The 17,541-nt window shown below is 28.1% G+C and overlaps 1 protein-coding gene across 2 annotated transcripts in view; it reads right to left on the bottom strand.

Annotated features, from left to right (window-relative positions):
• The window catches only part of LOC142328800 (uncharacterized), a 57,918-nt gene extending 40,733 nt beyond the window's left edge, over window positions 1-17,185 (bottom strand). The window contains exons 1-2 of one of the 2 annotated variants that reach the window (XR_012757364.1): window positions 16,281-17,185; window positions 252-470 (exon numbers count right to left, since the gene is read on the bottom strand). Coding sequence is in view for 1 of the 2 variants with exons in the window: in XM_075372843.1 (XP_075228958.1) it covers window positions 16,281-17,046 (766 nt within the window). In the remaining variant the exon portion in view is untranslated. The remainder of the gene's footprint in view (window positions 1-251; window positions 471-16,280) is intronic. The other variant, XM_075372843.1, reaches the window with a different exon arrangement.
• Window positions 17,186-17,541: the final 356 nt, after the last annotated feature.

Raw genomic sequence — 17,541 nt, 5'->3', positions numbered from 1 at the left:
ATGTAATTCAAACCTTATTCACTTCTAAATGCTTTTTAATCTGTACAGGAAAGTTTTTGCTGATCCCCTAATATTTCCAGGTAATTGAAGTGATTTTTTTTAATGATAAATTACAAAGTCATAAATAAATATATTTTTGCTATTATTATTTTATTATAAATAGTTATGCGTAACGATTTGAAATCATACTTATGTTCAAATTATTAATATACCAGAATTTAATAAAATTAAATAAATTTTGGAATACTTACAATAAAAAATCAATACAAATTTTCGTATTCCAAATATCCTTAGCTCACACTCAGCAGTAGTTACTTAATATCACTCCAATAGATATATTTTCTTATTTCATTTATTGTTTGCTTTTCCAGTTTTTTTGCGTACGGTTTTTTTCCAAAAAGTCACAAGTTGAGGGTGATTGAGTTGTTTGTAGTTTTTGTGGTTTGGCATCGACTTCTAATAGTTGTAATCTAAAGAAAAATGAAAAGAATATTGTTTTCTAATATTTACCACGTTTTTTAAGTTGGTATTTTAGTCAAATATTTTTTGTTGCAAAATTTTATTTTATGATAAATTAAGTAACTGGCTAGGACATTTTACGAGATGTTCATTAGTGGATATGAAAGAAGGCTTGGTGAACAAAAGGAAAGGAACAGGAAGGCAGAGATTTCAAATGATGGTTAGTATTATGGAAAAGAGAAAATATGCGGAAACAAAGAGGTTAGTAAATTATAGAAGAAGGTGGCGGGAGAGTAGCAGCCGTGACCGGACCTACCCTAATGGCAGAACACTATGAATAAATGTGGGATTTTCATATGGATAAAACTGATTTCACAAGTCGGTTAAAAATAATAATTATATCTATTACTTAAAATAAAAAAGAAAGTAAGAGAATAGTTTAAATTTAAAATAAATACTTTCATTTATATTAATTAACTTTTAATACTTTATATTTTAACTTTTATTTATATTAATTAACTTTTAAATACTTTTATCTATATTAATAATTTTTCAAAGTATTTTAAATTTAGAATAATCTGATCATTCTATAATCAGAAAGCGACCCCCGTTTTTATTTATATATATATATTTTTTTTTAAATAATGATACATATGCGTTTATTACATATGGGTAACAGTACAAGGTGAAAAGATAAAGATGCTACGATTTGCTGATGATATAGTAATTCTAGCTGAGTACAAAGGATTTAGAAGAAACAATGAACGGCATAGATGAAGTCCTACGCAAGAACTATCGCGTGAAAATAAACAAGAACAAAACAAAAGTAATGAAATGTAGTAGAAATAATAAAGATGGACCACTGAATGTGAAAATAGGAGGAGAAAAGATTACGGAGGTAGAAGAATTTTGTTATTTGGGAAGTAGAATTACTAAAGATGGACAAAGCAGGAGCGATATAAAATGCCGAATAGCACAAGCGAAACGAGCCTTCACTAAGAAATATAATTTGTTTACATCAAAAATTAATTTAAATGTCAGGAAAAGATTTTTGAAAGTGTATATTTGGAGTGTCGCTTTATATGGAAATGAAACTTGGACGATCGGAGTATCTGAGAAGAAAAGATTAGAACCTTTTGAAATGCGGTGCTATAGGAGAATGTTAAAAATCAGATGGGTGGATAAAGTAATAGATGAAATAGAAAATAGATGAAGAAAGAAGCATTTGTTAAAATATAGTTAAAAGAAGAGACAGACTTATAGGCCACATACTAAGGCATCCTGGAATAGTCTCTTTAATATTGGAAGGACAGGTAGAAGGGAAAAATTGTGTAGGCAGGCCACGTTTGGAATATGTAAAACAAATTGTTAGGGATGTAGGATGTAGAGGGTATACTGTAATGAAACGACTAGCACTAGATAGGGAATCTTGGAGAGCTGCATCAAACCAGTCAAATGACTGAAGACAAAAAAAAATGCGTTTATTAGTTTATTATTCTTTTTAATTGGTCTTCCTTAATTTCAATAGGAAAACTTAGTATTAAATAATCTAAACTTCATCATCATCTCGTGTTCTGCCTGGCGGCAGGTCTCTTACACCCCCTGTACCTCCTTCCATTCCATTTCCGAACGTCTCCTTCGCCCTCTTGTAGATTCCAATGTTCACCTCACCTGTTAACTTCGTTCTTCTTCTTCATCCTTACTTGATTTTTATTTCAAATGACTCTTCTAATGCAGTTGTCAAGATTCTATTTTCTCCATGTTCTAATTAGTTACCTTTTCTTTTGTACAACTTCCCGAGTAAGTGTTCTTTCTTCTTTAATCTTGTTCAATATTTTGTCATTCCTCACTTTATCCATCCATCATATTTTCTCCACATCTAGATTTCAAAGCCTCAATCCAGTTCCGCTTTCTTTTCCTCATCGGCCAATGTTTCACTGCCACATAACAGGACACACCGTTCATAACAATTTGCTATCCTCTTCCTTAATTCTAAGTTCAGACTTTAATTTAAAGTAATTTCCTCTCCTTATCAAAGGATTTCTTTATCATCGAAATCTCTTCTTTGATTTTCATTGCATTCTTCCAGTCTTCTTTTATCATAATTCCTAAATATCTGCAATCTTTACTTTTTTTGTATTTTTCTTTCATCTGTCTTTACCACTAAATTACTCTTTATTGTTTACTTCTATTACTTTTGTTTTCCTATTTTATTTTTTTAAACTTGAATTTAATTTTATAAAATATTTTATTCACATTTAATATATATAAAAAATTATCATTCTTTTCATTTTTACAAATGACTCTTGATTGTATAAATAACAATTTTTGAATGAAGTATATGGTTGAAGAACGAAATTCAAGTGATGATATTCTGGCTTGAACGATACATTTTAGTAGAAACTTGTTAATTACATATGTTTAAGAATAAAAGATAAACAAGTTCATGTATTCAAGGGAATGACAAAACGATGTATTCTGTCCCCACTGCCTTTCAGTTTATATAATATATAAATTATAAAAGAAAAACAACATAAGCTAAATATAAATTTAAAAACGAATTATCTAATCAGGAAAAACAGAAATTTATTGGTCTTTTGACAGAAACCATAAAAAAAATTAGAAAGATAAATTTTTTCTTGGAGACAAATTCAATTTTACAATAAATACAATTAAACAAAGATAATAAAATACGATTAAAAAAGGAAAATTAGTAATTAAATAGAGATAAAGAGGAATAAAATAAACTCAAGTTGCATAATTTAGTTATTTAAACAGTAAAATTACAAAGCATAGCTGAATTAAAGCAGAGTGCAAAATCAGGCCGGTGTAAACAAGGAAGGAGAGCTTTTATACAAAAAAAAACCTTGGTGGTATTGATTATAAATCTAATCAAAGAATTAATATAAGAAATGCTTAAAGATATTTGTTTGAGCGTATTGAAATATTTACCATAGTAAAATCAGAACAAAAAAACAATACGGGCCTTTGAAAAATAATCTTACAGAAAAATGTCTTATAATTAGGTAGGTTGATAAACTTCAAAATAAAAAGGTTTTAAAACTAATAGTAGAAAAAAAATTGTAAAAAGATTAGCCAGGTTGGAAATCCTTATATTAAGATCATATTCAACTTCATTTAATCTACTAATAACAAGAAAAAAATAACGGAAAAAAGTAGAAGGAAAAATTCGAAGGAAACTAAGTTAAAATACGTAAAACAGGTAACTGAGGATATACGATATAGCGAATAAGTCGAGGTTAAAATATTAGTTTAAACAGAAAAATAGGGAATGAATTGTACCATTAAAAATATCAAATGACTGATAATTACAAGAAAATTGTTTTATCTCAAAATTTAATTTAATTTCATTATAAGATAGTGCGAAAGTGTGTAGTGATAGAATATATGAATTAATATGACTCCGTAGGTATAATTTAAAGTAAATTTTTATTAACGTGAATTAATCGATTTCATTATATATATATATATATATATATATATATATATATATATATATATATATAGATGGATGTTATTTATACTCTATACTATTATATAAAGAGGAAAAATACTATTCGATCGAACGCAACCAAATTTTTACCCATGTTTCTTGGCATAACTGAGACGATTTTTGGATATATTTCATCTCGAAAAACCTCGAAGAACCAACCGATCGATTGCTTTAAAATTTTCGCAATACATTCGTATTATACCACGGACGGTTTTAAGCTACAGTCTGAGGATCTAACTCCCTTAAAGATTAAAATACTAAAAATATTCATTATTTCTTCACCCTCAAGGAGGATGAAGTTGTAAATTAAAGATATTCATTAAGGAAAAAAATCTAATGTGGACACTACATGACTTCCTTGTTCGCCTATTAAATTATATATATATATATATATACATTTTTTGCACCACTTCCTTTAAACTTATTTCATTTGAAAGTAAGATACGTTCCTCCAATTCTTTAATAAAGTGGACAGTTATATAACTGCTGAAATATTAGTTTTTATTAACATCAAATATTTATACGATTATTGATTCAACAATCTTAAATGAAATATTAGGATAGATTAAAAGTTCCTTTAACATTAAGAGAATTTGATAAATATAAAGAGGAAGAAAACGTTAAAACAAAGGAAAGAATAAAAACATTAAGAGAGGATGATGAATATAGAGAGAAAATTTGAAACTAGAGAACGTGTACGCAAGTTAAGATAAGAAGAATTATATCAAACCAAAGAGCGATTAAATGAATGGAAACAAAAAACAAATAAATGAAATGATAATTAACTCCGAGTTAGGGAGAGTATTGTCCGAAAATATCAGAAGAGTAATGAACTAAAAGATAAGAATTTTTTGCAATTTATTAAAATCGGGCATGTATGTCTCAGTGTATATATTGCTCTTGTGAGGGTCTATTTTTCAATTAATCTGTAGTTAACTTTAATGTAGATAAAAGTAAACAGAAATATCACATTAATTAAACTAGAAAATCCACAAATAATGCGATTCTAAATTCTATTACATATACACGTGCAATAATGCCTATTGAATTACATATACGCATTTTTAAAAGTACATCAAATTTTATTTCACTAATAACTTCTTTTTTTTTTTTTTGTTATTGAATTATTAATTATTGTAATTTTTTTACAATATCGAGTTAATAATTATTAATAAATCAATATATTTAAATTAAAAAAAGTTAAAAAAAGTAGATAAAGTCTGATTCGAACCGATGTGCCTTCCCCTTCTAAGATCCAAATATTTCATTTCATTAAACTACTCAAAAATGGATTCTGGGATAGTCAAAACAGATATTTCCGTTGAAATCTGAAAACCGAAATATTTCGCGAAATAATACTTCCCTTACTTCATACAAAGAAGTAAAAAGATAATTCCTTTTACTTCATTATTATATTTCTGCCTTCACGGCAAAGAAATAACTTACGAAATTTTCATAGTCAAAAGGTGTGTACGTTAGTTACCATAGCTACTGTTATTCTGTCTTTTAATTTATTTTCTTTTTCAGGTTTCTATAAAGCCTTAATACATTAATTGTTATTTATCAGTATTATTCTCACAAGCATAAGGATAACGAACAGTTCGGGGATCCAGGGAGCGGAGTCCTTTAGGTAGAGGGGAATGGCGACCGAAGCGGAGCTCTGCGGGTGTCCAAGGCGACGTCCCGCTACAACACGGGAATGGCGGGCGACGCGAGCTCTGCCGTACTGGGGTAGGTCCCGTGCCACTGGGAGGCCCCAATGAACCCCTCAGTTGGCTTTGGGGTTCGCCTGGACCGACCTGGGCCCAGAGGGTGCAGCTTCCGGCTAGTTATTCATAAAAACAAGATAACATAAATTTCCAATTAAAAGACTTTTTACATTTTGCTTAAATAGTACGTTTTTTTTTGTTTTTTTTTTGTAAAAAACACAAACACAGTTATTGCCAAATTAACTGGAAAATCAAGCCAGTTTGATTGGGAACAGAGGTGTGAGTCTGGGTTTTTTATAAAATAAATCCAAAGATTTAAACGTTATGTTAATCAATTTTTTTAATTTTATCTTTGTTATTAAATTATTATTTCTATTTTTTTTGTACTTTTTATTTTCCCGAGTATACCTCTATTTCTACTACAGAAGAATAGTTATAAAGATAAAATATAGCGGCGGTCAGAATTTTGGGTATCGAGGTTTTTGCAAATGCCGAGTTTCAAGACCCCTTAATTCAAAAAAATGTTTAGGAATTTTCGGAAGCTGTAAGAACATGAGTCGGCTTATATTTTGATTATCTCCGGTTTGGGTCAACATAGATTCTCTGAAAATGGCTTAAAAAATATAATTTTTATATAAGGGGCATTGATGGCATTAAATTTTGGATAACGCAGAGAGGTATTTTTGAGCATTTTGACTTTTTGAATAGCGGTCGTGGATAGTTCTAGTAAGTTCGATAGTTCTAGTAGTAGAGTTTTAGTAATGAAAGTACTTGTCAAGTTATGGAATTACAAAGTTCTAAGTCGATTTGATTTAGGGGTGGGAGATATTATTTTTAAACAGTTTTTCCCTTATATTATCCAAACCCATTGACCAAAAAAATAAAATTTTATACAAATATTTGGTTATACATTCCAGTTACGGCCTGATTTTCGAGCATATCATTCAAGGAGTTACGGTACTCGTATTTCTTTTTTTAGTAAATTATAATTTTTTTCCATTTTATGTAAATAATTACTCCAATACATAAACTTTTGTATCTCAAAAAACAAGAGGCTGATTGGGATCCGTACTTAAAATATTAATTTTTTTAAACTTTAATTTTCTAAACTGAAAATCCAATCGTAACCAGTCTAATGTAGACGGGATGGAATTTTTTTTAAAATAAGGGGGTCGCATGGGATCCGACGTAAGAATTATTTTTTTTTTAATTTATAATTTTTGATACTTATCTCTTTTTAAAATTGTGACTGTTATTAAAAATGTCGTATGAGGTAGCTTTCGAACAAGTGTATCAAATTACAGCCAAAGATTTTTTTACTAAAAAGTTGATTTTTTTTTTTTAGAAATTATATTTTAAATACAGTACAGTTTTAACGATACAAACTTCAGTCATTCGATCAAGGAGGTCAACTTAAACCTAAAATTTTACTTAGAATTTTTTTCCCGATTATATTTTTAATACCGCATAATCTTCAAGGTAAAGATATCATTTCATAAGGCTGTTAAATCGGATCCAAACTATTTTTACCTAAAATTTTTCTAAATATTACATAATTAAGTAATAATGTTTAAAAATATATGTGACGTATTTCAAATAAAAATTTTCAAGGGCAAAGCTGGGAAAGTTATGCAATTTTTAGCCGTTTTTTTTTTCAACTAACCAACAGTTCGATATTGAATTCAGTATGAATACTTTTTGTTTCGGATTTTGATTTTGGATTCGAGTTAAGCATCATTAGAAGATTACAAAAATACACGAATGGCCGTCGGGTTCACCTCAAAATGGCTGCCAAAATTAAAATTTTTGTAATAATCATTACACAATAACGGTGTAAGTTATAAAATTGTTTCAAATACACTAATGTAAAATTTACTAAAATATATAAATATCAATTTTATAAATCAAGTTTAAGACCCCTAAGTGGCGGGAAAACTAACATTTTAATAACTGAAAAAATATAAGTTGAATAAATTATATTAACTTAGCTAAGCTAACTAGCGTTAACTAGAAGTTAGAGATATAATAATGTTATTAGAAATAAATTAATAATTGAGAGAACAGAAATAATAACAAAATTTTCGTTCAGGAAAGTTTTTTCTAGACTTTTCATTGATATTTTTGGTTTTATATGCATTTTATGGGATTTTTTTTAATCTCTGGGACCATCGTTAGGTATTGCTTCAGAGGATGAGATGAACGATAATTTTTTTAGCATGGCCTGACAGGATTATGTGATTTGGTTATATAATTTATCCTAAAGAAAAAAACTGAATGCTAACACTGCAAATGCATTTCCTGTCTTTCATTTTTATAAATAAACAAATATATATATATATAGAATTCTAATACAGTTTCTTATGTTAGATGTACATACATACACATACCATGTACATGTACACACATACCCAAGCGCGTGCGTTTATGAATCTATTAGTAATAATTTTATTTTTTTGCTAAATGTATTGCAACGTAAGATCACAACCCACGTAAATACAAATGAGTCACAAAAAGGTTTTTAGTGGGAATATTCTATTAATTTTCAGGAGTTTTAAAACATATATATGACGTTTATCTTAAGGAATTAATTTCTATTCGATGAAAAAATAACTTTAGAAAATATATTGTTAATTATGCGATTAACTAGTCATGCATCAAAAGTCTTAACTAGAATTCTATACAGAAGAATTGAGAGGAGAGTGGAAGAAGTGTTAGGAGAAGACCAATTTGGTTTCAGGAAAAGTATAGGGACAAGGGAAGCAATTTTAGGCCTCAGATTAATAGTAGAAGGAAGATTAAAGAAAAACAAACCGACATACTTGGCGTTTATAGACCTAGAAAAGGCATTCGATAACGTAGACTGGAATAAAATGTTCAGCATTTTAAAAAAATTAGGGTTCAAATACAGAGATAGAAGAACAATTGCTAACATGTACAGGAGCCAAACAGCAACAGCAGTAATCGAAGAACATAAGAAACTAGCCGCAATAAGAAAGGGAGTCCGACAAGGATGTTCCCTATCTCCGTTACTTTTTAATCTTTACATGGAACTAGCGGTTAATGATCTTAAAGAACAATTTAGATTCGGAGTAACAGTACAAGGTGAAAAGATAAAGATGCTACGATTTGCTGATGATATAGTAATTCTAGCCGAGAGTAAAAAGGATTTAGAAGAAACAATGAACGGCATAGATGAAGTCCTACGCAAGAACTATCGCGTGAAAATAAACAAGAACAAAACAAATGTAATGAAATGTAGTAGAAATAATAAAGATGGACCACTGAATGTGAAAATAGGAGGAGAAAAGATTACGGAGGTAGAAGAATTTTGTTATTTGGGAAGTAGAATTACTAAAGATGGACAAAGCAGGAGCGATATAAAATGCCGAATAGCACAAGCGAAACGAGCCTTCAGTAAGAAATATAATTTGGAAAAATAGCATTTGGAAAAATATAGTTAAAAGAAGAGACAGACTTATAGGCCACATACTAAGGCATCCTGGAATAGTCGCTTTAATATTGGAAGGACAGGTAGAAGGGAAAAATTGTGTAGGCAGGCCACGTTTGGAATATGTAAAACAAATTGTTAGGGATGTAGGATGTAGAGGGTATACTGAAATGAAACGACTAGCACTAGATAGGGAATCTTGGAGAGCTGCATCAAACCAGTCAAATGACTGAAGACAAAAAAAAAAGCGATTATCTTCTGTTTTTTGGGCAACATAATTTTTTATTGTTAACATTCTGGATTACTTTAAATAACATTTTTTGGTACTATTTCGTTTTACGCCCCCACTTTTTTCGCATTTTTTTACGTAAAAATTACTTTATATAACATGTTTTATAATGATGAATAAAATATTAGAGAAAACACACTAACATTCTGTTTTATATCAGTCATTTTAAATATATTAACATATTTTACATATTGGTTAAGGTTAGCGAGCGTAATAATGTCAAATGAAGCAATAACAGATTGGAAAATGTATTTGAGAGAGGTGTGTGTGTTAATAATTTATTAAAGAACCCAAAAAAGGTAGGTGGTCCAGGAATAACGGTAGAAATAGACGAATCCTTTTTTTCAAAAAGAAACTACAACAGAGATAGAATTCTTCCAGATTTGTTTGGTATTTGTAGAGAAATTATAAATATAATTTAACCAAACTTAGTCTACGCTCGCTTTGCTCGCTAACCTTGACTAATTAACAGCAATGTTCTGATTATTTAAATAATAAATTCAGTAATTATTGCAATTATTTATTATTTAAATAATCAAAACATAACTGTTAATTAGTCGAGGTTAGCGAGCATAGGTTTAGTTTGGTTAGATTATATTTATAATTATAAGCAATAATGCTTATATTTTTAATGTCAAATATATTAATACGGAAAAATGTTTTAAGTGACCGGTATAAAATAGCATGTTAATGTGTTTTCTCTATGTTTTATTCATCAATTATTATAAAACATGCTATATTAAATAATCTTTATGAAACTCTAACCGCATGGTAGAAATTATTAAAGGTAAAATAAGTTATTTTATAATAATAAACGATTCCATTTTAGACCTGAAACAGTTTTCAATTGGTGAACTGTATGGTTAAATCCTTCTGTAAGCGCGATTATTAAAGTTAATGCTATAGGCTATCAGTTAAATATAAAAACATTTATTAATAATAGGACATATTACAGATTTTTTTTTAATAAAATTGACGATTAGGAATACTCAATAAATTAAAACCTTTAATTATAACTTCTTTTAATACATTGGTAGTAGAAAAACCCTTGATCTGGTATTTCGAACATTTTTTTAATTTACTTCAAAACAATACATAAAACATAAAATTCTTAAATTTCCTTTATACTATTAAAAAACAGTCTTGTATTTTCTTCTTTTCTTCAATATGTCACATTAGTGTTTCATAAAAGGACATAATTGTAAGAAAAAATTGTTGATAGAATTCATCTACCGTGCAATGTTTTTTTTTTTTTTTTTTTTTTTTTTTTTTTTTAATTAAGTTATCAAAATGAATATAACCAGTTTATTTGTACTTTTTATAAATAAACATTCTTAACTGAAATAACAGTTTTTTTGGAAAATGTGTCCGATAACTAGAATACTATAGAACCAAGAACATCGAAATTTAATGAGAACGAAGAAAAAATTATTCATTAGGTCGTTATTGAGGAATACGAGTATTTTTTATCTACATTTTTCAGTTATAAAGTCAAAATATGTTAAAAAGTAGTAAAAAATATTTTTTTCATTAGTGTTTTTTTTTTTAAATTAATAATAAAATAAAACTGCAGAATATCTCCAGAAATAGGAAAAATAGATATATTTTTATATGAAAACCATGGTGTATCAGGAAAAGATACAAAATATAAATTATCTTTCTTTTCTATCTAGCCTCCGGAACCACCGTAAGGTACTACATCAGAGAATGAATTTAATGTAAATGAAGTATACTCTTGTACAGTCTCAGGTCGACCATTCCTGAGATGTATGGTTAATTGAAACCCAACCACCAAAAGAAAACCGGTATCCACAATCTAGATTCAAATCCGTATAAAAGTAACTGTCTTTATTAGGATTTGAATCTTCAAACTCTCGACTTCAAAATCAGCTGATTTACGATAACTAATTCATCGCTAGACCAACCCGGTAGGTTAAATTATCTCAAAGAACATCACCAACGCCACTACAACCATAAATTATTGCTATTCATTGAGATGATTTATATTTTGTGCATTTTTCTGATACAGCATGGCATTTAAGGGGTTACGTGTTCTTTAGCAGTCCAGGACGCGGATCGAAATGCGTTTTAAAAAAAATTGTAGTTATGTACGGCATATTATGCAAATAAAAACGGTTTTCATAAAAAAATATTTATTTTCTGTGTACGGAAACTTATGGGACACTCTGTATGTACGAGTTAACAGAAAAGTCACAGATTTGGTAATGACATAAAACTATCCATTTATATATTTATTCGTTTTTAATATACGTAAAAATAGGAATAATATGTAAAAATAGGAAAGGAAAAGATTATGGAGGTAGAAGAATTTTGTTATTTGGGAAGTAAAATTACTAAAGATGGACGAAGCAGGAGCGATATAAAATGCCGAATAGCACAGGCAAAACGAGCCTTCAGTAAGAAATATAATTTTGTTTACATCAAAAATTAATTTAAATGTCAGGAAAAGATTTTTGAAAGTGTATGTTTGGAGTGTCGCTTTATACGGAAGTGAAACTTGGACGATCAGAGTATCTGAGAAGAAAAGATTAGAACCTTTTGAAATGCGGTGCTACAGGAGAATGTTAAAAATCAGATGGGTGGATAAAGTGACAAATGAAGAGTTGTTGCAGCAAATTAATGAAGAAAGAAGCATTTGGAAAAATATAGTTAAAAGAAGAGACGGACTTATAGGCCACATCCTGGAATAGTCGCTTTAATATTGGAAGGACAGGTAGAAGGAAAAAATTGTGTAGGCAGGCCACGTTTGGAATATGTAAAACAAATTGTTAGGGATGTAGGATGTAGAGGGTATACTGAAATGAAACGACTAGCACTAGATAGGGAATCTTGGAGAGCTGCATCAAACCAGTCAAATGTCTGAAGACAAAAAAAATATATACGTAATGTTATTATGAAGCGAGTTATCGAGTTTTAAATTCATTGACAAGATTTAAAGTCAAATAATATTAATATAATACATTTCAGCTTTGAGTTTTACAGAAGAATATTGTAAGCACGAATACTCAAGTAACGTCTATTTTTTTTTCAAATAGGTTTAGCCAACGACAAGGGTCTGGAAAAGATTTTTTTTTAAATTTTTATATTTATTATAATTATTTATGTACTATGGAATTATTATATTTATTAATTTTATTATAATGGTTCAGGTTATTTTTAGTTTAATAATAATAATTCTAGGAAATATAATTCTGGTATATTTATTTCAGAAATTAGGGTTTTTTTTAATAAAAAACAACAACGGTAGAGTTTCAAAACAGTATCTAAGTCTACAATTCTATTTGATACTTAATTTTTTTCAAAATAATCAGTTTAAAAGTTCCACGTTAGGCAGTTTTATAAAAATATCCTTAAAAAGTTAATCCTGTGTAAAAAACGTTTTATAAGATACAACAGTGATTTTCACATAATCGTTTTATTTTGACGCGAAGAATGAAAATGAGTATTTATTTCATTAAAACCTGTAGTTTAAACATAATCTGTTAAAATTAAACCGTTTGTTAATTTCATTTATAAAATATTTGAAGTTAATAAATGGTTTATCTCTTTAGAATTGAAAGATTACTTCTCTGCTAAACTCTGTGATGAAATGGGATAGCATATTAGTTTTTCTACTCATAATATTTCGGATTGATTCCCAGTGACGCCGAGAATTTTTTATGCAATAAATGCATCAAAAAAATTAATTTTTATTATATTTGAATCAAAATAAATAGGAAATTTTGAACCTGTGTTAAATAAATAATCATTTTTAATCTTAAATTTCATCTAAGAATAAACGGTTTGCTAAATTATAGATGGAAAAATTAGATGTAAATTAATTAAACATTTGGAATTATCAAAATAGATTTTCCGTACTATTATTATTATACAGAGTTAGGTAAAATTCTGGAATATACGTTAAATCTGGGCTTCTAGTTGATGAGGGATGTATTTGACGCAGCGTATGGCTAGCTCTTTATTGCAGGTACACTCAGGGAAACTGAAACTGCATTAAAGATACATATTTTTCTGAATTTTAACGATAAATAATTTTTTGTTTACTTTTTTAAATCTAAACATACTTTTGTAATATCGTATAATTTTAATTACAAAGGCTTTCTTTTGTTATAATAGTTATAATCCATTTTAATTATAAACTACTACTTTTAGAATCACAAAAACGTGATATGGTTACATATAAATAATAAAAATTATAGTTTATTAATTTTCGGAACATTTTGTATTTTAATGCATTTTCAACGCACCGAGTACAGCTATTCATTAGACCTTTCAGTCACCGTGACAAATACCTTTCTACATCAAAAAGAAGTTAAGAAAAGCATATATTCCAACCGTTTTTTTTTTTTTATATGATTAGTTATTGTACAACAATATGTTCAATAGCTCCAGAATATCAACTTGTTCCAGTTAAAGAACTTTTATTAAGTTAAATTTTTAAATTCTTTCCACCGAATTCCTTCGGGAACAATTAGATTTTTATAATTTAAGGAAATATTTACGATTAATTCGAAATAATTTTATACAACTTACATAGTATATTAATTTAATTGACGAATAACTTTAATATACCAAAATGATTACAGTAAAAATTTCCCAGAAATTATAATTCCAAATCTAGTTAACTCCTTACCAAATAATACTAAATTTTTAAATACAATATATCTTCCATGAAAAAAACCTAAAGACCAAATTTTTTTTGGATTAAATCGGAATGGTTTATAAATAGTTAGAAGTTAATTCAGAAAAGGTAATTTATATATATAAGAAAGCATATTATTTTAGTCATTTTTACTGAATTTGCTCTATAATTCTGCTGGTTATATTAATTTTAGTTTAATAATTTCATTAATTTCTTATACGTAAATCAAATTATTGTACTTCCCTTCATATGTTTATATGTGTATAGAAATATATAAATTTTTTTAACGTTAATTTCGATAAAAGAAATTTCCATAAGTTAATTTTTTTTAAATAAATAACGCAATTTAGTGTAAAAAAAAAACATTTATATATATATATATATATATATATATATATATATCGGTGTAATTTCTATTTGTTTATTTATTTGTATCTAAATGATTTACATTAATTTTTTAATCAAATTTATTTATTACTAAAAATGTTGTATCGGTATAATAAAAAAATAAACTCATATTAATATACAATACAATCTACGTAATGAAGTTTTTGTTATAATCCTTTAATGATTAAAATAGATTAATTTTAATTTTACTTTAAACAGACTTTGTTATACTATTAATTTATAATAATAATTAAAACATATTATTTGTTATAAAAAAAAAATTATGTAGAAATTTGTTGATGCACTACAATCATCTAGTTATTTTCACAACTAGAGAAAGACTAAGCGTCTATTTACAGCAACTAATGAAAAACCAATTTGTAGTGTAAGAAAAATGCCAAGAAAATCGGGATTCGAGCACATAAACTTCTGGATTAAAGGAAAAAACATTATCATTAGAGAAAGAGATACAAAATTAACGATACATAATATTAATTATTATGTAATACACTGGAATGAATCAATATAATCTCTCATATAAATGACAGTTTTGAGGGAGCAATTCTTACACGATAAATATATATATTAATACACAGTATAATAAGACATGATAGTTTTTTACTCCCAAAAAAAAGTAGATTTTTCTGTCCAAAAAGTGTATACTTATTAATGTATTTAGTTTAAAAAATAAACAACTACGAAGATTATTGTTTAGAAATTTAACAATTTTATAAATAAATCATCTAAAAAAAAAAAATACTTCTATATATTTATCGTAATATTTTTCTAAATCATTATTTAAATATGAAGGTATATAAAAGAATCTACATAAGATTTGGTATTTAAGAAACGTTAAAACTCATTTTTAACTTCTGATTCGCATTATTTTGTGGATAAAGTTTGAATTATAATACTTCTATGTTAAATCAAATGTACATTCGATTATAAATTTATTATTTTTTGTATTTAATTACTGAAATCTTTGTTTATTTAAGCATTTTTCTATAAAAATTATTTATAAAATATATATTTGATTTTGTTGAAGAATTTTTAAATAATATTTATTAAACATTTTGAAAAAAGCCCTTGAATTTTCTGTGTTGTATTCAAAATGTATTTAAATACGCGCTCAAATAATTTTCATGAATACCTTTTAAATTCTGAATTATTTTGTATTTTTTTTTTTTTTGTATTTAGTATCTTCATGTAGTTATCGAATTAATTTCATATATTTATATTTTAAATAATTAATATGGATTTTAATCAAATCCTTTTTTTTTATAATTAACTGTGTATGCTGTTCTGATTAAGGATTTTTAAATAACGGTCTCCCTTGATCTATCCACGTAAATACAGGGGTAGTTCTTTTATCTTCTTCAACTAGTATATCTACCCGTTCCTGACGTGATCTATGCAATATATTATTATTTCTAAGTACCGATCAGAAAAAATTTATTTATCATTTAAAGTATTTTGTTATTAAAATTAGTATGCGTTAATAAAAAAATTCCTTAAGAATATACTATGAATATTTTAATTTTTTTAGCATAAACATTTTTTAAGAGTTTAATTAATTAATATTAATGGGTATGCAATTAAAAAAAATTACATTATATTAATTAATTATTACTTAAAAAAATTAATTTAAATTAAAGTGCTTTATTACTACGAAAATTAATAATTAATTCATACTAACAATGGATATCATTATGTAAAAGAAAGTAATTTTATGTCGGTGATAAAATTTTATTTTATCAACGTTCAAACGGATAAATTAAGATTTAATTAATAAAAATAATTAATTTACATACTACTAACGACATCCGAATTCCCTTGGACAGCAGATGAAAACTGTGGATATGAAGAAAACGAGTCGATAGCGTCCGTTTTATAAGGATCAGATGTCGGTGTCGGCCAAGGATTTCCGGAATCGCATCCAGGATATATCGGCGGCGACGTATAATCGTATCCTTGATATAATTGTTGGTGAGGATAAGATGATTGCTGGTGAATATATTCCTGAGCGGGATCACTCGGATTAGAGAAAAATTGAACCGGATACGATTGTTGTCTCGGATTTATTTTTTTTCGGTAACCTCTCGGACGTCTTCTATATGAACCTTCTTCGAACATTAATTCGGAAGCCGCATCGACAGTCCAGTAGTGTCCTTTACCCGGTCTACCGAGAGCTTTAGGTATTTTTATGAAACATTCGTTTAAACTTAGATTATGTCGCACAGAATTCTTCCATCCCGTATACTGACCGCGAAAAAATGGAAAACGTTGTTGTAAGAACGCGTAAATTTCACTTAATGTTAATTTTCTATGCGGTGAAGATTTTATCGCCATCGTAATTAAAGCGATATACGAGAAAGGCGGTTTTTCTTGCCTTCGAGCGACCGGTTTTTTATCCTTAGATGTGGTCATCTGTTGCGCCCCCGATTCTTGTATGCTCGGGGGCGGTGCAGGCGGAAATTGTGCCGTATGATGTACGTGTAAATTCGTTATGCGCTGTTGAATGTTTATACTTTGATGGAGAACAGGACCGTACTGCGCTACGTCTTCGGTCTTCATCATTACACCGGCAAAAACAAGGACTTCATAAACATTTACATTAGTCGAGAGAGAGAAGCGTTCTTCTAACTTGTTTTGGTGATGTTGTCCTAACAAAGATCGAGTCCCGCAGAGTTTATACCGAAGATCTGTTTAAAATGAACCGAACGAGTCCCACACGATTATACCGTTCTATTCGACTCCCCGAAAGGTCGCGATCAAAACAAATCGGCATGGCCGAATAAACCCGCCTCCGAAATCCGACCAATTACAAACCGTGTTAAGAAGTACCACCCTTTAAAAACTCACCAATAAACACTCGCAACAGAAATAACTTATTCGATACCGTAAATAAATACAATCTTCACTACTAAACATCCGTCAATAAATATACATTTATGTACGTTTACACATATCAATTAATAACATCACACTTAACCGTAATGGAATGAACTTTATAGTAAATACAATTAGAAAATTAATTTATGCAATACAACGCTATAATTTAATAAAAGAAAA

This window comes from Lycorma delicatula, chromosome 8, assembly GCF_047948215.1.
Source record: "Lycorma delicatula isolate Av1 chromosome 8, ASM4794821v1, whole genome shotgun sequence".
NCBI classification, from domain to species: Eukaryota; Metazoa; Arthropoda; class Insecta; order Hemiptera; family Fulgoridae; genus Lycorma; species Lycorma delicatula.
Note: the sequence above shows the minus strand (reverse complement) of the source record. Positions and strands in the feature narration are given on the sequence as shown.